The 22,881-nt window shown below is 37.1% G+C and overlaps 1 protein-coding gene across 3 annotated transcripts; it reads left to right on the top strand.

Moving 5' to 3' along the window:
- Positions 1-402: 402 nt before the first annotated feature.
- On the top strand, positions 403-16,550 carry CKAP2 (cytoskeleton associated protein 2). 3 transcript variants are annotated; one of them, XM_081129592.1, is made up of 8 exons: positions 403-560; positions 4,853-4,925; positions 5,040-5,917; positions 6,335-6,539; positions 8,126-8,296; positions 10,170-10,239; positions 14,870-15,125; positions 15,619-16,550. In XM_081129592.1, exons 2-8 carry the CDS (start codon positions 4,866-4,868, stop codon positions 15,872-15,874), a joined length of 1,896 nt encoding a protein of 631 aa, XP_080985718.1. In that variant the 5' UTR covers positions 403-560; positions 4,853-4,865; the 3' UTR covers positions 15,875-16,550. The 3 variants fall into 3 exon arrangements, with proteins under 3 accessions (XP_080985718.1, XP_080985720.1, XP_080985719.1); XM_081129594.1 differs by having other exon boundaries at positions 480-560; positions 4,850-4,925; XM_081129593.1 differs by lacking the exon at positions 403-560 and adding an exon at positions 1,062-1,081 and having other exon boundaries at positions 4,850-4,925.
- Positions 16,551-22,881: the final 6,331 nt, after the last annotated feature.

Here is a 22,881-nt window from a genome sequence, read left to right as displayed (position 1 = left end):
ACTTGCGAAAGGGAAACGCACAGGCTCGCGGTCCGCGGTCGCGGCCTTCCGCCCTCTCCCGCCTCCTCAGTGAGCACGCCCATGTTTAATTAGAAACGCAGCCAAACAACTCTTTTCCCGTCTGCCTTCCTTAAAGGACAGCGGGCGTCTAAGGATTAGTCCTACCTGCTGCACAGCAGGGACTTGGCAGGCCGACTCCCACCCAGTTACAAGCCCAGACGAAGAGCGCGGTTTAGGTTTGAAAGTCTAGCACTCACCCCCGGCGGCCGTAACGCCAACCGGCGGGCACAAGATCGCCCCAGCAACCGTAGCCCAAGCTCCGCCCCCTGCGCCCATTGGCCCATTCAATTCACGCCCGCACCAATGGGCGGCGGCGGCGGCGGCGGCGAGGGCGGCTTCTGAGAGCTGAGTCTGCTGCGGTGCACAGTGCGCGCTTGCCTGGGTTTGAGGGGTTGCGAGGCGGTCAAGTAGGAGGCGCGTCCCCCGACTTCGCGCTGTCTCCCCAGTTCTTCGCGACCTGCAGCTTCCCGCGAGCAGGAGGGCCCAGTTCGTGTTCAGAGGTGAGGGCCGCGGTGGCGAAATCCGCGTGAGCCGGCGAGGGGGCTGGCAGCCGGGGTGGGGGTGAACGGCTCCGGCTCAACGGTCCGGACCTTGGGTCCACGGACCAGCTTCAACCCTGACGAATCGTGTGGGACCTTAACGGGTCACTTCGCCTCTCGCAACATGATGCTTGACGGCGTGGTGCCCGCTCCGTGGCTGTAGCGTGCAGGTTGAGCACTTCGCGTTCAGTCTTTACTGTCCGGCTGTGGCCCACTGGCGGCAGAGACTGACCTACCGTCAGGCACTCCGTTCATCGAGGGGGTTCTTGCGAGGCTGCGAACGGAACCGGAGTTGGGGACTCGGACCCGGAGCTCGCGGGTGCCCGGCTGCGTCCGCGCGAAGAACCGAATGCGTGTGCGCTGGGCGGTCCCACCTCCTGAACTGGGAGCGAGTTTCTCGAGAGTTGGAGTTGTCTCATATGATGTTATCTATTTAACGCCCTCAACATTATGGAAATCTAGGGTTAACTAGGTCTTCAGAGGTAATATTGTTATTTCTTTGGCCTACACATGGGGGAACCGAACAAAGCAGTTGTCACCAACTCAATTCTAGTAAATTAGAGCTTGATGTCTTGTGTCTTCATCTCTACCATTTAGTTTCCTAAAGCTTGCCTTTCGATCATATGTTGAAAATTATGTTCTCCAGATGTATAATTTAGCAAGGTTTTGTCAGAGTGTATGTGTGGGGTGTATATGTGGGGTGGGGAGTGTATGTGTTCTTTGGGAGGTGGCCCTCCTAAATGTTTGGAAATCATTTGTTTTAGTCTCTGTGTGCCATAGGAATATGTTTGTATTGTTTTGTTAAAATTAGTACATGGTTGTGACTAAAGCAAAAACCCATACAAGTATATAAGCAGAGAGTCAAAAGGTCCCCTCCCTCTCTCCAGATAACTAGTAGTTAACATCCTTCCAGGCTCTTTCTGTGCAATCTAGGAGCATAGGCTTTCCAGTGATAAGGGCCTGGGCTGGAATTTGTAAGTCTGCCACTACAACTATAAACCTCAGGGGAGTTAGCTGGCCTTTCTGAGTCTTTACTTACATTAAAATGGTAAAAAATTATATCCTCTACACATTATACATGTTCAGAAAGAGTGTAAATGATAGTGCAAGTGGGATAAAATGTTAACAGTAGGCAAGTCTGGGTAAAATGTATATGGATATTCTTTAAACTAGTTCTAATTTTAACTTCACATTTATAAGTTGCTTTACTTTAGAATTAATATTTTCATAAATCCTACAGTTCCTTGTTTAAAACAAGCCAAAAAAAATGATCTTAGGCTTTTGATTTGAATATTGAGTTGATAGTGATACCATATGTTGAAATGGGGAAGACAAGTAAGAGTGGGGGAGTTAGGGGTTCTGTTTTGGCCATGTTAAGTTTGAGGTACCAATAAGGCATCGAAGTGGAGATGCCAAATAGTTATGTGTCTGAAGTCCAGGGATGAGATTGGGACTGGACATATAAACTTTGGAATTGTCTATGTGTAGATGATATTTATTTAAAACCTAGGGGTGGCATGAGATTACTGGAGGATGGGCAAGGAAGATATTAATTCAAATAAGACAGTGACTCTCACTTAAGTAGGGAATCCAACTGGGTCATGGGGTTTATAATGTTCTTATACACAATGAGAAAAAGATTCTAAAACTGTTCTGGCTTTACCAAGAAACCTCACAAGTACTATATTTACTCGTTTTGGAAAACAGATGCCAGTTACTTGAGCAACAAATTATTAAATAGATAACCAATCAGAGTTGTAGTTTTTCAAAATTAAACAGTTTTTTACAATCTTTAGTGTGGGTATTTTAAGACTCCTTTGTTCAAAATAACCCTTTTGAGGGCAATTTTTCCATAATAAGATAGAATAGTATTATATATTTTCATTTAAGTCTCCACACTGGACAGATGAATAAGATAGATTCTCCTTATCATCCTGAGATTTTTTTTCTTAAGGTTTAATTATTTTATTTATTTTTCCCCTTTTCAAAAAAATGGAGTTATAGTTGATATACAACAACAGTTTCAGGTGTACAACATAATGATTTGATATTTTTATACATTATATCACCACAATAAGTGCTACCATCTGTGACCATACAAAGTTATCACAATATTATTAACTGTATTTCCTGTACTGTACATTACATCCCTGTGACTTATTATTTTATGACTGGAAGTTTGTGCCTCCTAAATCCCTTTCACCAATTTCATCTGTCTCCCTCCCCTCTGGCAACCACCAGTTTGTTCTCTGTATCTGAGTCTGTTTTTGTTCATTCTGAAAATTTTTTGTTAGCAATTAGAAAGGCCAACAATTTCAAGACTAAGCACTAGAATTCTGTCAGCACTGACAGAAAAAGAGGAGTCCCTGCAAAGTATAAAACTAAAATAAAAAGGCAGAAGAAAAGTTTAAAATTTGAATGTGGCCTTGAGCCCCAGGAAGAAGAGAAACTTAAAAGAAGTGAACTAAGGTAGGAGAGAGAGTAGAAGAATTGGTGATCCATTAGTAGCAAAGTGAAGAAAGTGTTTTAAAGAAAGAAGTACTGTGTGTATCAAGTGCTTTTGAAAGGTTCAGAAACATGGAAGTGGATGACATTAGGAGTTTTAGTAGTGGTGGGGACAAATTCCTGATAGACAAAGCTGAGGAGAGAATGGAATGTGATAACATGGAGACAGTGCATATAGATATTTCCTTCTGAGAAGTTTTGCTATAAAGAAAAGAGAAATGAGGCAGTAGCTGAAAGAGACTGAGGTTTAAGACTTTAAAATGAGCCCAACTGGCGTGGTTCAGCGGTTGAGCATCAACCTATGATCCAGGAGCTCTCAGTTCGATTCCCAGTCAGGGCACGTGCCCAGGTTTTGGACTCAATCCCCAGTGGGATATAATACATAGTGATTATATGCTGATAGGAATAACCTGGTAGAGGGACAAATTAATGATGCAGAAGGATAAGCAAATAATCACAGGAACAAAGTCTCTGAGTAGGCAAGAGGGAGAGCACAAATGGAGCCTACATTGTCATGTCAGTTCGTGCATCAGACCGGAGGGAAGACAGAGTATATGGGTGCAGAGACAGGCTTGTAGTCTTCAGTGGAGGAAAAATAGACTAATTCTTGTTAAGATTGCTTCTAATTTTCTCAGTGAGATAACATCATAGTATATTGTAAGCCCAGAAGTAATAGAAGCTGAGATCAATAAATGGCCTTATTAGTGAAGGTACACATTGGGAGCAACCTATCAGGTTGATCCTGAGCATCGTCTCCCACCCACACCAAACAGCAGGCCAGGGAATAACAAGAGGAGTAATTGCCATCAGGAAGTGAATATAGGAGCTTAAATATGGGAGATGTTGCTGTGCTCTAGGTGACTGGCAATGCCTGAAAGGAATAGGAAGCACCTATACTCAGAAGCTAATGACCAAGATACCCTGTTCAGTAACACATTTTGACCCTTCTCTGCCATCACTGAAAATGTGTAGTACAAGATATGTCAAAGTTCTGCCTCTTCTTCAAGCAGACTAAGCAAATAGATGTGAAAGGCATCACAACCAAAATTATCAACTATATAGATTGCAAATTTTGTTTACAAAAAACTGTACATTTTTTTCACATTTTGACACCTCTGAACTTGGGCTCTGTCTTAGAATCAATGGCATCTAATTGACCCTGTTTTTTTCTTTCTTCACTTGCTAAAAGATTCTCATGGCCTACCAGTCTATATATGTAAAAAGGAGTATAAGTCAAATTCTTGAGCGATTCTTTGGATATGTATTATAAATGCAAAGCCATCTAGAAACAAAAGTCCATATTCTTAATAAATTAAGCTATAAGTGTGTCTATGGAAAATGTTGGATTCTTTTGAGAAGACTATTTAAAATTTTTTTCAATTTAAGTCTGTTACCGAGGACTTAAAATGAAAACTAACCAAAGAAAGTGTTGCTTAATAAAAGTTTTTGAAGACTTGTTTTAATGACTAGGTCAGAATGGTTTAGAATAGATTATCAAGTGTTTATATATTCTATGGGGAGAGGGTGTTAAAACTTTTAAGAAAATATCTTTAGACTCCTCGGCCATCTTGCTTACACCATTTACTCACCCTATAATAAAAGTTTTGCTTAGGACAAATAAATCTCTCAATTCTTACCTCAATTTAAAATTATGAAGTTAGGTAATTGTTAATATTCTTCCATCCTCTCCCCCAAAAAAGAGACCTCTTTGGTATGGAGTTTTAAAAAAAATTTTTTTTTTTAAGTAGTAAAGACGAAGTGATGACATCTGAGGGTCACGTCCAAGAAGAAACGAAAGTTCTGAAGTTTAATACAGAAATGGTAAGATATGGACATAGGCCTCAAAACTGTCCCTTTTCCCCCTTTCCCTTTCCTAAACTCTTTCTGAATGAAATGAATTCTGAAATACTGATTTGTCTCAAATAACTCTTTCAGGCTGATAAAGAAAATGTCCATGGACCTACAAGGAGCAAAAATAATATAACAATGGAAAAAAATTGTATTCCATTAAAACCTTCTAATGAGTTAACCAGTTCAACTATAGCAACTGATGCACATAATTTGGAGAAGAATAATCAAACTCTGAAGTTATTACCAATTAAAGATGATCTCCAAGGTCAACGTATGACGTTAAGCCAAGCATTTCACATTAAAAATAATAATAAAAAGAAACAAGTGACTACAGAAAAACCAAAGCAAGATGTTAACATGCTCAAGAAACCTGTGCTTGGATCTTATCGTGGCCAAATTGTTCAATCTAAGGTTAATTCATTTAGAAAACCTGTACAAGTCAAAGATGAGAGTTCTGCAGCAACAAAGAAACTTTCAACTACTATCTCTAAAGCCATAAAACCTCAGCCTATAAATACCAGCTGTGTAACAGTGAAAAGTCACAGAGCCTCAAGTATGATAACTACCGCTAAATTTGTAAGGACTGCATCTCAGAGTAAACAACTTTTACGTCCTGCTATTAGAAGTCACCACAATAATACTCATAATACCCAGGACTCCCTGAAACAAGGCATCAGTAGAACCTCTGCCAATGTTACAATTCAGAAAGTGTCTCATGAGAAAGAATTACCACAATTAAATACAGTTTTATCTAGTGTCAAAACCATTTCTTCTCAGGAAGTAAAAAGAAATAAGACAATATCAAGAAGCATCACATCTGAAATGATAGCCAGGCCTGCTTCATCTTCTAATACCAAACTGACAGAAAAGTCAAAAACCATTGACCAGCGCAGACATACTATAGCAAAAGCAACTATCGATAGTAGATGGGCTCAACCCAAAGAAACCGCAGAAGAAAGAAAGTAAGTAGATGTAATTCATTAGCTTAATTTTCAATAGAGTAACATTTGTGAATTTGGTTTATGGTTTCCTTGAATGTATTAGAATTTTGTGTGTGTGTATTCTCTACTGTCACGTGCAGACAAGTTTAAGCAAATTTATATGAGCTGAGTTATTGTGTTTGAATGTGTCTTGTTAGGTCATTTTATGTAACGAAGTTAAAATACTTAATAAAACTGGGAATTATTTTTAACCTATCCATTTAAAAATTCATTCTTGTGTTTGTGAGCATATAATTAACATTGATATGTTTAATAATTTTTTTCTTCAAATTTTGCCACTAGCATGGAACTAAAGACGTGAAATTTTTTTTTTTAACTTTTCCTCTATTTAACAATGATATCAGCAATATCACAGTAATGTACTGCTTCTAATTATAGAGCTCGTCTGAGTGAGTGGAGAGCTAGCAAAGGAAGAATGCTGAAAAGGCCTCCTGTTTCAGTAGTTACCCAGCCTGAACCTGAAGGACAAAATGAAAAACCAGTTGGGTCATTTTGGACTACCATGGCAGAAGAAGATGAACAAAGATTATTTACTGAGAAAGTAAACAAGACATTTTCTGAATGCCTAAACCTGATTAATGAGGTAGAATCTTTATCTTATATCTGTGTAGTAGTTTATAATTTGCAAATTACCTTGATAAATATTATCCCATTAATTACATTCTCAATCTTTTTTCACCAAGTAACGTGTCAGTGGTGTTATATAGATTTACTGTTAATTGTGAGATTATTTCTCTTCAGCCTTTAATGGACTGCATTTTCATTGAGTTCATAGAAATATATCAAAAGGACAGATTTTCTTTTAACTTGAGTTATAAATATTGTATTCCTCTATGATGTTAATAATTTATGAAAGACTAGCAGTACAAATTAGTAAGTTGTTATCATAGGTTAAATTCAAGTTGATTAAAATATTTGCAAACACTCCCATTAACCTCAGCCAACATCATTATGGTCTTGAATATACTATAGTTTTACTGTTTGTAGGACCAAAATTTGACTTGACGGACTATAATAATTAACTCCAGTGTATTTTATTTATTTCCTGACTACACTTTAATCTTGCTTTGGTCACTCACTACTATCTAAGTTCCAGAGCAAGACTGAATACGGAGAGTATGACTTCAAACCTTACTCTAGTCTTCATGAGCATCTTTAAACATTTTGTAGTTCTGAGGACCAGTGATAATTACAATCAGGGAAATTGATTTAATTCTTATTTCTGCTCAGCTGGCATTTTTTATTGATACTATGGGATTTTTCTGCCCTACTAAACTATATATAACTCTTATTTACATAAACCATTATAGATTCATTTTAACCTTAATATTAAAACCTGCCTGGCTGGGCGTGGCTCAGCAGTTGAGTCTTGACCTAGGATCCAGGAGATTGCAGTACGATTCCCAGTCAGTGCACATTCCCGGTTTGCGGGCTCAATCCCCAGTAGAGGGGGCGCAGGAGGCAGCCAATTAATGACGACTCTCATCATTGATATTTCTCTCTCTCTCTCCTTCTCCCTTCCTCTCTCTGAAATCAATAAAGATATATTTTTTTTAAAAATAAAGTAAAACTTGACATATAATTTTAAAACCTGCAAGCTAGCCCAGCCACTGTGGCTTAGTGGTTAAGCATCGACCCATGAATCAAGAGGTCCCCTGTTCGATTCCTGGTCAGGGCACATGCCCAGGTTGTGGGCTTGATCCCCAGTAGGGGCTGCACAGGAGGTGGCCAGTTGATGTTTTTCTCTCATCGGTGTTTCTCTATCTATATCCCTCTCCCCCTCTCTCTAAAAATTCAGTGAAAACACTAAAAAAGAAAAAAACCTACAAGCTATTTTCACTCATAAACATTTGGTAGATACAAAAATATCTAAATATTAACAAGTTGAATCTGCAGTATATGAGGTAAGAGAACAAATATCAAGACCAAGTAGAGTATTATTTTTTTACTAATATTTTTTTCAACTAGTGTATTATTTTCTTGTGCCTTGTACTTATGACCGATATGCTTCATACTAGCCATTCAGAATAAAGAGTGTATAATGAATAGTTTTATGAACAGTTTTCTGTCAACTTTTTCTCTCATTGATCTTGATTATAGTGAGATTAGTTAATTGTTCATACTTTCTAGTCTAAAAGATATCACTCACTTTATTTCTTGATATTTTAGGGATGCCCAAAAGAAGAAGTATTGGATACACTGAATGACCTAATTAAAAATATTCCAGACGCCAAAAAACTTGTTAAATATTGGATATGCCTTGCACGTGTTGAACCACTCACAAGTTCTATTGAAAATATTATATCAATCTATGAGCAGGCCATTCTGGCAGGAGCTCAGGTGAGATTAAAACTTACTGATTTTTATTAATTACAGTGTAAGTTATTCAGAATTATTTGGGACACATCAGAGCATAACAATAAAATTGTGGTTATATAGAGAGAAGTAATGTTTAAAGGTCACAAGAATTGCATATTATAAAAGCTGTTTCTCAACCTTCTAAAACTTGCTCACATACTAGGGATAAATCAGAGCTTAGAAAATGGACATACTGTAAGCTGAAATGTACATTTAATGCAACTTCTTGGGAGAAATATTTTAGCACATCTTGTCATTTTGCACATTTCCTTGTTGGGAAATTGAATTTTAATATTAAAATTTATTTACAAATTGTATCTTGAGGCTTTTTGTTTTTTTTTTTTTTTATGGGCAAATGTTCCTAAAATATATTTCCTTTTGACCAAGTTCCTCAAAAATGCATTCTTGGAGATTATTTACAAAGAGATGTTTTGGGTTTTGTTTTTGTTTTTTTTAAAATATATCTTTATTGATTTCAGAGAGAGGAAGGGAGAGAGAGAGATAGAAACATCAATGATGAGAGAGTCATTGATCGAGCCTGCAACCCGGGCGTGTGCCCTGACTGGGAATCGAACCCTGATCGCCTGGATCCTAGGTCAACACTCAACCACTGAGCCACGGCCGGCCGGGCATGTTTTGGGGTTTTTTAAATAAGTTTTTATTGATTTTAGAGAGAGAGGAAGGAAGAGAGAGAAAGATAGAAACATTGATGAGAGAGAAATATCAATAGGCTGCCTCCTGCACGGCACCCACTGGGGATCGAGCCCACAACCCAGGCATGTGCCCTGACTGGGAATCAGTGACCTCTTGGTGCATGGGACAACGCTCAACCAACTGAGCCACACTGATTTTTAAAAAAGTTTTTAAAAATTCTTCTGTTTAGCCTCTCCTTAAAAAAGGTCTACTCATAATAATCTCGGCAAAGCCAGCAAATGCTATTTGACCTTTTACCTGAATCAGAAATCAAGTGTTCAGTGGATGTTCTCTCAATGGTTATTATGTGTAAAACACTTTGCTGAAAGATAATTGTATTTTACAGAATCCAACCTGGAAGGGAGTTAGGTCACTACTACATTGAACCAGAAGGGATATTACTTAAGGTGGCTTACGGCATTATAACTAGGATGTGTAACTAGAGCTAAGGGTTCACGTAGGAAGCAATAGTGTAAAGAGAAAGATATGGCACCAGAGCAGAATTGGAAAACAGATCAAAATTAGCCAAGAAAGCTGAAAGCAGGATGGGTGAGTAGTTCAGGACTAAGTTCTAGACCTAAGAATATGAGCCAGAGCATCCCTTTTATATATCTTGAATATATTGCATTAGCAGGCATGGTAGTTCAAAGGAACATGGGAAGTGCTCATAATATCTGGCATATAATGGACACTTAGTGAACTGTTGAATTTCTTACCTTGAGCTGTTCAAAGATGCATTTAATACCATGTGAAACAAAACTATAATCATGTACTTGAATGTAGGAGAAAAGGAGTAAACTTACTATAAATTTAAAACTTAAATGTAATCAGCTTTTTAATAGATATTAATAATGTTAATTTGCAGCTTGTTTACTAATTTTGTTCATATCAGTCAAGCAGTAATCATTAACCAAGCCTTAAGAAAAATTATGGGGGGAATTTTAAACTGATGAAATTCTATCCTTTAAGTTTATTTTTATTTTATAAATTGTAAAAGACCAATTTTTTCAATTTGAGTAGCAAAATAAGTGGTCTAAGAACCACTGCCTTGTTTTAAAATATAAAATTTAATTACTGGATTTAATATTTTCAACTTAGATAACGCAGTGTCTGAGAATATAAAACTTACATGTGTCTGCTTTCTTCATTTAAAAAAATCAAGCCTATTGAAGAAATGAGACATGCAATTGTAGATATACTAAAAATGAAGAGTCAAGAAAAAGTTAAGTTTGGTAAGTTAGTTTCTTTTGTTTCCTTCAAGTGAATTGTGACTTGATTAAATTTCTTTGCTGAATTAGTTTTCTTTTATCATTTTTAATTTTTTAAATATCTAGGTTGATTTTTCCTCATACTTCTATTGACATACCTCTGAGATTCAATTGCACAGTATAAAAAATTTTTAATTAGGAGGCCTCGTTCATAACCCAGATTTATCATTGGATGTCTGTGAAAGTTACCTTACCTCTGTAGACCTTAATTTCCTGTCTTAAGATTGAGGCAGTTTGACTAAATGATCTCTTAAAAACCTGTTGCCTATTAAATTCTATCATATGTTCTGTGCTAGAGAGAAGCTCTTCTAGGAATTCTCTTTGCTAGGATTGAGAGAAGATAAGCGATTCATTAGTTGTCAGTATCTAAAATGTAAATATTTTCTACATTAAGATATAGGTTATGCCAATTACTATGAAATTTTGCAAGAAATTTAACCCCTTATCTCTAAAATGGAATAATATCGTTCTCAAGATTGTTGGGATCATTGAATGAAATAATATACAGAGGTTGGCAAAAGTAGGTTTATAGTTGTGAGTGTGTAAAGCAGTTTGTTTTTGTATTATTAATTATGATACTATTTATTTGTATTAAACTGTAAACCTACTTTTGCCCATCCCTGTATAGAAGTATCAAATTCTGTGGCACATAGTAAGTTCATTAAACTTTAACCATTGTTAATATTAGCTAGCTTAGATGAGAGGAGAAATCACTACATATAAGTGTAAGCTAATTTGTTTACTTGTTTTATTTCCAATTTTTTACTATAACATTCTGTGTCAGCCAATCACAAATATTTGAGCACTTATATATCGTCAGTGTTTGTATCTGGTTATTTTATTTTAATTGATTTTATTTTTTATTAATTTTAAAAAGTGTCAGTTTGAACTTTTAAGATTCCTAATGAATGCTGCTAAATTGCTTTCCAAATTATTTACAAGTATCCTTATTTTCACTACACAAAATGAATTTAAAATATAAAGATCTAGATCAAAGGCTAAACTTTAAATAAAATTAAAGATTATATGGAAATTCTAACCATGTTTTGGTTACATGTTACAAAAATATCTGTTCAGTGAGGTTAATAGGCTTATGGCTTATAAGGTTAATATCTATGTGCAAGGGGGTCATCTTTTACTGGCAGTATGTTTAGTTCAACAGTGAATGTTTCAGTTTTTGGTTGCTGTTAATATGCCCCCAGGGGAACATACAGAAGATGTATATGATCTGATCTTACTAGTTATACAGTGTATTTAATGAAGAAGCTGGAGAAGGAATGGTCAGGGAAACAGGAGGGAAAACCAGGGAAGTCTACCATACCACAGACAAAAGGAGGAGAAAAGTTTAAGAATAACCCAACCTGGTAAAATGGATGAAGGGGGGTCCAAAGGTATAAACTTCTAGTTATAAAATAAGTTAGCCATGGGGATGTAATGCACAGCATGGTGACTATAGTTAATAATACTATATTGCATATATAAAGTTGCTAAGAGAGCAGATCTTAAAAGTTCTCATCACAAGAAAAAATAATTTTGTGACTATGTAACTAGACTTATTGTGGTGATCATTTCACAATTATACAAATACTGAATCATGCTGTATACCTGAAACTAATAGAATGTTATATTTCAATTATAATTATCTTTGTTTTTAAAAATTAATTAAAAGAACAACTTAATCCTGTGTTTTACATGCTAAAGACAGCAAAGTGGAATTAAGTATTTCATTTTAAAAGCCCCTGCCCTGGCGGATATGGCTCAGTTGGTTGAGCATGGTCCCATGCACCAAGAGGTCTCTGGCTTAGTATCCTGTCAGAGCACATGCCTGGGTTGTGGGCTCAATCCCCAGTAGGGGGCGTTCAGGGGGCAGCCGATTGATGTTTCTCTCCCTCTCCCTTTCTCTCTCTCTCAAATCAATAAAAATATATTTTAAAAAAGAAACAAAAGCCTTCTTCATAATTCTTACTGGCTCTAGAGATATGTAGGTTCTATCTTATTTTTCCTTAATAGAATAATAATAGTGGAATCTTTTTTAGCGGGTAGAATATTTGTCTTTAGATGGAAAAAGAAAGACTATCAATAAACTCTTGGCTTTCTGAGATATGTAATTACTAGATATAAAATCAGTTTTACAAATTAAGATTGTTTGTAAATAGCATTGGGAAACAGAAGACAAATAATAAGAGACTAGCACCACTTGTGTCACATACCTTAGTCCCACATTTCCACATGAACACATCATTTTTCTCTAAATCTTATCTTTCTTTTGGTTCCCTTTCTCAGTAACTGACACTGTCCAGTTCTCCACACCATAAATCTTGGATTATATTTCATGCCCTCTTTCCCACATCCCCACCCTTGTTCCTCAGTCAGTCAAATTCAGTTTAACTTTGTAAGCATCTCTTAAAATGCACCTGTTTCTCTTCATCCTTACTCTTTGTTACTGTAGTCAAGATCACCTACAGCTCTTACCTGGACTATAACAGTAGTCTCCTAACTTGCCTGCTTCTCTACTCTTGCTCTAATCCATTCTTAACACTGCAATCAAAATGCCCTGTCACTTACCTGCTTAAATGCCTGACTCCAGCTTCCCACTCGTTCAAATCCCCGAATTTCTTTCTTTACTTTTTTTTTATTTTCTAGAAGGGGCTGTATTACCTAACTTGTCTCTGGGTCTATCCAAGCCAGTGTTCTACTTTTAACCTAATTCCTCCTTATTTTTTATTTATTTATTTATTTTTATTTATTTATTTTTTTAAATATATCTTTATTGATTTCAGAGAGAGGAAAGGAGAGGGAGAGAGAGAGATAGAAACATCAATGATGAGAGAGTCACTGATCGAGCCCGCAACCCGGGCATGTGCCCTGACCAGGAATCGAACCCTGATCGCCTGGATCCTAGGTCAACGCTCAAGCACTGAGCCACACCCGGCCGGGCAATTCCTCCTTATTTTTTAGACCTCAGTGTCATTCTTTGAGGTAGCCTTCCCTGATAGCCACCTTTCTTTCCCCACCCAACTAGATTAGACCCACCTGTTTTGTGCTCCCTGTGTTTTTCTCTGCAGTAATTAATGCATTTGATTGCTTATTTGTCTTGTCTTTTAAACTATAAACTTGATGGGCAAGGACCAGTGTCTGATCTTCCTCACTATCGTATCCCCAGTGCTAATGCAATGCCTAGCATATGTTAGGCGATTAAATATTTGTTGAATATAAGAATCCATATTCCTTCTCCCCACTTCAGTATTCCTTTTGCTAAAAAAAACACACCATATTCAGTTTATTGTATAACTGAAACATCTCTTAGTCAAAATCTCTAATAATTTCCTAATAATCAAATCTAAAGTTCTTCTCAGTTTGACAGATTTACCAGATGTCTCACAAGTACTTCACATCTAACATGTTGTATTTTTAACTGCATTTTCCTCGCTGCTTCCCCATACCACCATCTCTTCCTCCTAAAAAAAAGAAAAAGAAAAAATTCTCCCTCTGTCATTAAAGATTCCAAAGCAAGAAATTTTTGAAGGGATGCCCCTAATACATACACTCATTCAGACATACACATGCATTCATTTATTTATTAACTCCTAACTCAGAAATAGCTATTAACTCAGGCTCTTCCTTCTCATCATCTAACTCTGTCACCTTCCTTAGACTATTACAACAGCTTTGTCTTCTTACCATCACACATTATTAGTTTTCATTCCCTGCCATTCTAAACCATCCTTTATTGTGACCAAATCTAATTGTATCTCTCTCTCTCTGGTGAATTTTTTTATTACCGAACATCTTGCACATAAAGTTCATTATTGTCTAGACCCTTTCTACTTACCTGAATTCACCTCCTCCCCACTGACTTTGCTCCTTACTTTATATTCTAAGAACACTGGCCCTTAAATGTTCTATTAATAGATCTTTTATTTATTTTTTTAAACTTCATACCAAGATTGTCTTCCTTGGTCTTGTCAAGTACTCATTTTTCAAGACCCAGCATAAATGTCACTCATGACGCCTTCCCTGGCCATCTCCCTGTCCCACAAGCAAAGTTAGTTATTCCTTTTCATGGGTTCTTATCTAATTTATAGCCTTTTTCTTGTTTTATAATTATTTTCAACCATGTCTCTTTCATGGAATGTGAACCTTTTTTTTTCTTTTAAGATTTTTTTAATTGATATTTAGAGAAAGAAAAACATTGATGTGAGAGCAAAACATTCATCAGCTGCCACCTGGACGTTCCCTACTAGAGACTGAGCCTGCAACCCTGGCATGTGCCCTGACCGGGAATCAAACCTTAACCTTTCGGTACACGGGACAATGCCCAACCAACTGAGCCATACCAGCCAGGGCAGAATGTGAACTTCGTAAAAGACAGGGGTGATTTCATTCTTAGATTTGTATCTATAATCCCTGACACACAGGTGTTAGTAAATATTGTTAAATAGTTGTCAGCAATATTTGCTTAGGAAAAGTAATGGTTAGGAGATGATTTGGTTCTTTTATTTTGAAAATCTGGCTCCCTGTGACTAATTTTAGTGTCTTCTGATTTTGTTCTTTAAAGTTGACCAAAAGTGTAACCTGTAAATGTATTTTATAGGAGAAAACTTTGAAGAGGCTTATGCAACCAAGGAACAAATCCAAGAAATCAACATTGAAGATACTGATGTTAATCTAGAGTCAGGAAAACCTGAAATGGAAAACAAACATCATAGAAATGTGGTATTTCAAGATTGTGAAAAAGAGCATGTTCACAAAATAAAAGAACCAACCAATGATGTTAAAACCCCCAATACAGAAACTATGGAGGGTTGCTTAATTAAATATAATGTGTCTACTACACCATACTTGCAAAGGTAAGCTTTTTTCAAATATAATGTGCTGTGATTTGTTTTTATGCTTGGGGATAATAAATATGGTATTTTAAGATCTTTAAGATAGCTTCCAGTGAGAACTATTTGTTAACAGAAGGGTTTCAAACAAATGTCATTGGGACATCACCTTTTAAATAATGCATTTGTTTGCTTTTCCCTAAATATTGCCATTTTGAAAAAGAAAATTTTTACATAATTTTAATTGCTGATTGTGTATTATTGATAACAGTAGATTTTAGAATTCAACAATTAGCCAATTCTACAGATATTCAAGCATCTACCTGTGTACAAGTTGTAATAAAAATTAAAAATAAGTTACTTATTTCAAGGAGCTTGTAGTACCTCTCTGTAAGACAACCACCTGGTTATAACATACAAGTTATGGTATGATAAATAGCATCAAAGTACAAAAAGTAAAAATGTTAACATGTTTCTTAACTCTGGGAATAATTTTATGGGGTTTTATTTATTTTAGTGTAAAAAAGAAAATGCATTTTGACGAAATAAATTCTACATTTAAAGAGCTAAAGTTTCTAACACCAGTTAGACGTTCTCGAAGACTTCAAGACAAGACTTCTAAATTGCCTGATATGTTAAAAGATCATTATCCTTCGGTGTCTTCATTGGAACAGTTAACAGAGTTGGGGAATGAAACTAATGCTTTTATATGCCGCCCTAATGCAGCACTCTGCCGGATGTATTTGGAGACTGAAACAACAGAAGAGAAATGAAGCTATGATAAGAAATAAGGTTTTTATTATTCTTGGGGTATTGGTTTGTTGTGGCTTCATATGTCTCTTAGGTCAGGAGTTGGCCAAGTTACCTAACTATTCATGACAGTAAAGTCTTTTACTAACATTCACATAATAGCAGGTGTTGCCTTCTGTGTGTCAGAGAGCTAAATCCTATATTATCTATCTCAACATACAAGATTTTCTCTAAGGTAGCTAAATTTTGTCAACTAGTTTACTATGTTCTTTTAGTATAATTAATGTCATTCTACTTTCCATGGTATTTCTAAAATAACTAAAACTTGCTTTGTAATATAAAAACTTAAGTGTTAAATCAAGTTCCCTGAAACATGATAGTTATATACTGTAAACAGTTCTCTTCTTCCCACATAAATACCACTAATAAAATTGTTTGTGTTTTAACTGATACTTAAACAGTATATATCCTCTACCAATTCTACATTTTCAAATAAGTAAATTGGGCATTGTAAGAGATTAGATCATTTTAAAACTGTGTAATATGAATGTGTTTGAAAATCACATACATAGGCTTATTTATGTTTATATATTCCATTTGCGTAACAGTACCTTCCATTGTCTTCTCATGTTCTAGAGAGTAGGATTTTTATTCTTCTTTAAGCTGCCTAATATGTAAACAATAAATTAAAATAGCTACATAATGTTTCAGTGCCATTTATTTCAACAAATATGAAATGTAGTTTAACCATAGTGAATAAATTCAAGCCTCGCCTTTGGAAATACATTATAGTAGGATTTTTGTGTTTTTTTTATGTCTCTATTGATTTCAGAGAGGAAGGGAGAGAGATAGAAACATCACTGATGAGAGAGTCATTGATTGGCTCCCTCCTGCACGTTCCCCACTGGGGATTGAGCCCACAACCCCGGCATGTGCCCTGACTGGGAATCGAACCAAGAGCTCCTGGATCATAGGTTGATGCTCAACTGCTGAGCAATGCCAGCTGGGCCATTATAGTAGGATTGGACTTGAGGTTTTTGACACTTAAAATAAGTATGTGCTTGCCCTAGCCAATTTTGCTGAGTGATTAGAACATCAGCCCTCGGACTGAAGGGTCTGGATTCAATTCTGGTCAAGGGCATATCTCTGTTGTAGGCTCAATCCCCGCCCCAGTTAGGGTGAGTGCGGGAGACAACCAATCGATATGTGTGTCACATCGGTATTTCTCGCCCCCTTCCACTCTCCCTGAAAAAGCAATGGAAAAAAATGTCCAATGGAAAGCAATGGAAAAAAGCAATGGAAAAAAGGTGAGGATTAAAATAAATATGTGCTTAATGGTTATTCTCTTTTGAAAAATAATCTACTTCTCAAAAATTGTACCTTAATTTTTACCTTAATTCTTTAGTTCTTTTTATACTTTGTACAAGTGGCACAAAATATGCCATTTTGAAATAAACTTCAAGTTGGCCTATGGTCAGGACTTTTTAATATCTATAACAAGGTTCATTTGGTCATATAGCATAGCTTAAAGTACCTCTGTAAAAGAGAACTTAAGATAAACTGTTCTGTGTTTGCACAAATTTCATAGTTTTTTTCCCCCCTCCCTTAACTGAAGGAAAATCTGTCTCTAAATAGTCCTAGTTGTAACATTCACAGATACAGGTCTAACTCCTTTTCAGATGCTTAATCACAGTTATATGTCTGACCTAGGTTTGTTCCAAGCTAAATATCTCCATAGTGCATGAACTTTGAAGTTCAACAAACCTATATGCAAAATCTCAGCTCCTACCTTTTCTTAAGTTATGTGACCATGGAGAAGTTACTTAGTTGAACCTCATCTTTCTGAAGGGTAAAGTGGAGAATCCCCTCTGGTTGTTTTGTACCATGTTATCTGCCTATCTCCATGGTTGATTAGCCAAAATCAACACCTGACTCAAGCTGGACTGTCAATATCCTTTTCATAGGTACTTGGAATCAGAACTGAGTTAGTCTTTTCTATGTAGGTAGACCTAAAATATGTAAATATGAGGCACTGGTGACCATATAAATTTTTCACAGGGGTGGGGAACATCTGGCCCAAGAAATCATTTGGTCTGGCCCTGCCAAGGTAACTGCAGGCGGGACTCGAAATTCAATAAATCTGGGAGCTTTTTTAATAGCTAATTTTTATGTTGATAATTTTGTATGGCCCTGGAATGATGTTATAAATATCCAAATGGGCCTTGGCAGAAAAAAGGTTCCCCAAGTACAGTATATTTACATATGCATAGACAAATCATAAATGTGTATGTGTGTGTTTTGTTTTGCTTTGTTGGATATAAATGGCACCCACCATATTTCATGTATGGTTCTGCAACTTGCTTTTTTACCTAGTTGACTAAGTCAAGGAACTTTCATTGATATAGATCAATGTAACACTAAGACTACATGGGAGTTCAGTAAATGATAAATTTTACATTTCAGTACAGTAGAGAAAATGGCTGTGAGCCATCCATTTTGAGATCAAGAAATTTCAGTCTCTCCACCACTTGGAAAAATAAGTTCCAGATAGAATAAAGTTAAATTTAAGTAAGTATATTAGAAGGAAATGTAAAATACATTTTTTCCCTTAGGATAAAGAGGACTTTCTTAAGCAAGACACTTTTATGAAGGAATCTTTAACATTGAAGGTTGTAGTAGAGCACACAGGCTTCAACAGCAATTAGCAGGACAAGTTTTCACCTCTGGGTACAAGTGCAAGACATTCAGGAGCTGGACCAGTTACCAGACCTGGAATCTTCAATTATCTCAGAAAATGGATGTGAAGCTAGGCTTCTATGCCCAAGGTATCATTCAAGTTTGAGAGCAAATAACATTTTCAAGCATGCAAGGATTCAGTTTATTGCTCATGAACTCATCTTTAAGTATTCCTATAAGGTTTTATTCCAGTGAAATAAGTAAATTAAGGTGTAAAGGCACATCAAATCAAATAAAACTGAAGTCTACATAATTGTAGATTGCACAACAAATGAAGATAGTCCAATGATTTCAACAGGAGAGGTGTCAGATACAAAGAGAAAGCTTAACTTTGCTAATCAGCTTGTCATGCTTGGGAGCAGGATACAGAACATCATGTTTACTCTCATTGTCTGTTAAGTACTAGAGGTTTACATATTAAAAATATAAAACATAAACAATTCCATTCCTAAGTATCAGGAGAAATGAAAATACGCCCCGACAAAGACTATACACAAACATATATGTTCATAGTATTATTCATATTATCCAAAAACTGGAAACAGCTCAAAAGTCATCAACTGGTGATGAAAAAACATTGTATGCTATATTCACATGATGGATATTAAGCAAAAGAAAACAGAAATTAAGAAAAAGGAAAACCTGGCCAGTGTGGCTCGATGGTTGAGCGTCAACCTATGAACCAGGAGGTCAGTTTGATTCCCAGTCAGGGCACATGCCCAGATTGTGAGCCTGATGCCCAGTAGGGGGCATGCAGGAGGCAGCTGGTCAATGGCTCTCTCATCATTGATGTTTCAATCTCTCCTCCCTTCTCTCTGAAACCAATAAAAACATTTAAAAAAAAAAAAAAGTAACGAATTACTGATAAACATGAACCTCAAAAACATACTAGGTAAAAAAAGCCAGACAAAAAAATTAAATACTATATGATTCCATTTATGTGAAATTCTTGAAAAGATAAAACTATGTTGACATCCCTGGCCAGTGTGGCTCAGCTGGTTGGCACGTGGTCCTATATACCAAAAGGCCTTGGGTTTGATTCCCGGTCAGGTCACATACCCAGGCTGCAGGTTCAGTCCCTGGTTTGGGCTCGAATGGGAGGCAGCCGATTAATGTTTCTCACTCCCTCTTCCAGCCTTCCTAAAATCAATTTTGAAAAAACAAAACTAGCCCTGGCCATTTTTTCTCAGTGGTTAGAGCGTCGGACTGAGGGGTTCTGAGTTCAATTTTGGCCAAGGGCATGTACCTTGGTTGTAGGCTCCATCCCAGGCCCTGGTCGGGGCTTGTTCTGGGGGCAGCCAATCGATGTGCCTCTCTCACATTGATATTTCTCTCTCCCTTCCACTCTCTCTGAAAAGCAATGGAAAAATATCCTCCGGTGAGGATTGAAAAAACAAAACAAAAAAACCAAACCTGTATTGACAAAGGAGATCAGTAGTTGCCTGGGGTCAGTTGCGGGGGGCAATTTGGAAAATGTTCTATATCTTTTTTTTTTTTTTTTTAATGTTCTATATCTTAATAGTGGTTACGTGGCCAAAACTGAGATGTACACTTAAAATGGGTGAGTTTTATTATATGTAAATTATTCCTCAAAACAGTATACTCTTACCTTTAAAAATATAAGGATACCCATTAAAAATATATATATAGAATATATAACTCCAACCACCATGGAGATGTGGGGGGTGCAGTGGGGTTTTCAACTCCAAGGAGTTAACCACACAGAGACAGACAGAGGAGACCTAGCTGTTCCAGCCCCCAGCTATTTGAGTCTTCCCAGCCCAAGTGGCAGATATGAGTGAACTCACTCTCTGATGATTGTAGCTCCCAGCCTTCAAGCTGCCCCACCTGATGCTAAGTGGAGCACGTTCTCAGGCCTGACTTATTCTCCTTTTTGTCAATGTTCAGAAGCAGAGCAGTGTTTCATGCCTGCTTGAAACTGCCCTTACAACACTGTTCATTTCTATGTACATGGCTTCTCATGAAACTATGTCAAGACCTAACTCACTTGATGCATAAGAGGGAACTTATGAAATTATGACAGTCTTCTTTTTCTCTCTCAACAAGTCCTAGAATTTGAACCTGTTACCTCATTAGGAACTCAGGAAAATTAACTTTGAGATTCAAAGGTCATTGGGCTCCTTATTAGTTTAATATTCTAAAAATATTTGCTGTGTCTATACTGTTTGCCAACAGAGAAATCTAGGTCTCTAATCAGTTCCTACCTGCTTATTGTACCCCATATACTGCAAAACTGAGAGGCGATGTCTGCAATTGACTACTCTGTTATTATCACCTGAAGACCATTACTTTTCCACCTTCGCTTGAGGCTCAGAACATACAACTAGACTAGTGGTTCTCAACCGGGGCGATTTTGCATTGCCTCTTCCTCTCCCCGTCCCCAGCCCCGTCCCCATCCCTACCCAGAGACATTTTCAATATCTAATATCTAAATACCTAAAGACAGTTTTAGTTGTCATGACTGAGGGCAGGGGGTGGGGAAGAGGCTAAAGACACTACTAAACAACTACCCACAAAACACGGAACAAACCCACCAGCCCTGCTCCATAACAGACTTATCCAGCCCAAACTGGCAACAGTGCTGAGAAGCCCTGAACTAGATTAGCTAATTCTGTTTCATTCCATTGAACATTGCCTCTAACTTCAGCAACTGATTCCTAGACCACAACATGGACTTTGGCATTCCAAGAACTGCTCCACTTCTGAAATCTTAAGACCTTATGATCCTGTTCTCTTCACAACTGCTCTCCTGCCAGCTTTCTTTCTCCCTTATTTTCTCTATACATATTTTTTTACTTCATTCAGACCTCTGGCTCATCATATTCTCCCTTTTTCTCCATCATGACTTTTTAGACAGCACTAGAATTAGAAATATTGCAAGCTACATGTGCAATTTAAAATATTCTAGTAGCTATGGTTTTAAAAACTAAAAATCAGGTACAATTAATTTTCACAGTATATTTTACTTAACCCAATATATTCAAAATATCAGTTCAGCATTAATCAACATACAAAATTATTTTTAAAAAAATGTTTTTATTGATTTCAGAGAAGGAAGGGAGAAGGAGAGAGATACTTACAGCACATTTCTAGTCGCAGTAGACACTTTTCCAGTGTTCGATAGCCGCACATGTCTAGTGGCTACATACTGGATGGTGCCAGCCTACACTTTCAGGGATATTCAGTCTAGATACCGAGATGCGTCACTTCAGCCATCCTTGCAGCAGCACCCTCAACTCTCTCATCCCAGTGTACTTCTGTTTTGCTTATCTGCATGATCTCAGTTTTAGATTAATCCAGACTTCTCACTGCTAGAGATGATTGCACAGCTATGCATTGACATCACCTCTGAGCTGCTCAGTAGCCTTTGTCCACATTAGGCTCCTCTTGTATTCTGACAACAATAATCAAAACTTCGCTACTCAGAATTTTACTGTATATAACGTATAAACAAATATAAAAATAATAATTTAAAAAGCTTTCCTCTTTGAGGTTTTTGTCCTAACACCCAAACTCTAGAGATAATTTAATTTTCTATTTCATAGAGAAAATTGAGGCTTTCACAATTCCTCTTCCTTGTCTAATATTGTCTATATCCACACACATCCTTTTTTACTTCTGAGACCATCCTCTGGTCTCAGAAGCAAATCTGTCATCCAGTCCAGGGCTGATCCTCTTACAGGACTCTCACATAGAGAGGTTTAATTATTTGGTGTATTAGTTTCTGATTGCTTTAGTCTCAACTAGACCTTCCTGGTCCATCTGCCTCTAGTTAATTTTCAGCCTCTCTTTCCTTCCATTGGTTTATTATCCCTCAACATACAACTATATCTACAGTTTCCCCATTAATAAAATGCTCTCATAATCTGCATTTTCCTCTACCTATAGTTACCTCCCTCTCTCCTTGCCTTTATGGCTAAGATTCTTTTTTTCTTTTTTTTTAAGTCCTCACTGGAGGATATGTTTTCCATTGTTTTTCAGAGAGAGTGGAAGGGAGAGAGAGAGAGACATGAATGTGAGAGAGACACATCATATGGTTGCCTCCCAACACACACCCTTAACCGTGGCTGGGATCCAGCCTGTAACTGAGGGACGTGCCCTTGGCTGGAATAGAACCTGGGACCCTTCAGTGCGCAGACTGACACTCTAACCACTGAACCAAACTGGCTAGGGCTGGCTAAGATTCTTGAAAGTACCTACACACCTTGGTCCTTCTGACCATCCGAACTCAACTACTGCAATCTGGTTTCTCCCTCATCACATCATTAAAACT

The sequence above is a fragment of the Miniopterus schreibersii genome (genome assembly GCF_964146895.1).
Source record: "Miniopterus schreibersii genome assembly, chromosome: 2".
In the NCBI taxonomy this organism is placed as follows: domain Eukaryota; kingdom Metazoa; phylum Chordata; class Mammalia; order Chiroptera; family Miniopteridae; genus Miniopterus; species Miniopterus schreibersii.
This window is presented reverse-complemented; position numbering and strand designations above follow the sequence as displayed.

Bases quoted from the DNA above. Each gene is read 5' to 3' on its own strand.
- CKAP2 (XM_081129592.1), top strand. From the start codon at position 4,866: ATGACATCTGAGGGTCACGTCCAAGAAGAAACGAAAGTTCTGAAGTTT. The intron at 5,918-6,334 runs GTAAGTAGATGT...TTCTAATTATAG, and splicing joins GAAACCGCAGAAGAAAGAAA to AGCTCGTCTGAGTGAGTGGA. The intron at 8,297-10,169 runs GTGAGATTAAAA...AAAAAAATCAAG, and splicing joins CCATTCTGGCAGGAGCTCAG to CCTATTGAAGAAATGAGACA.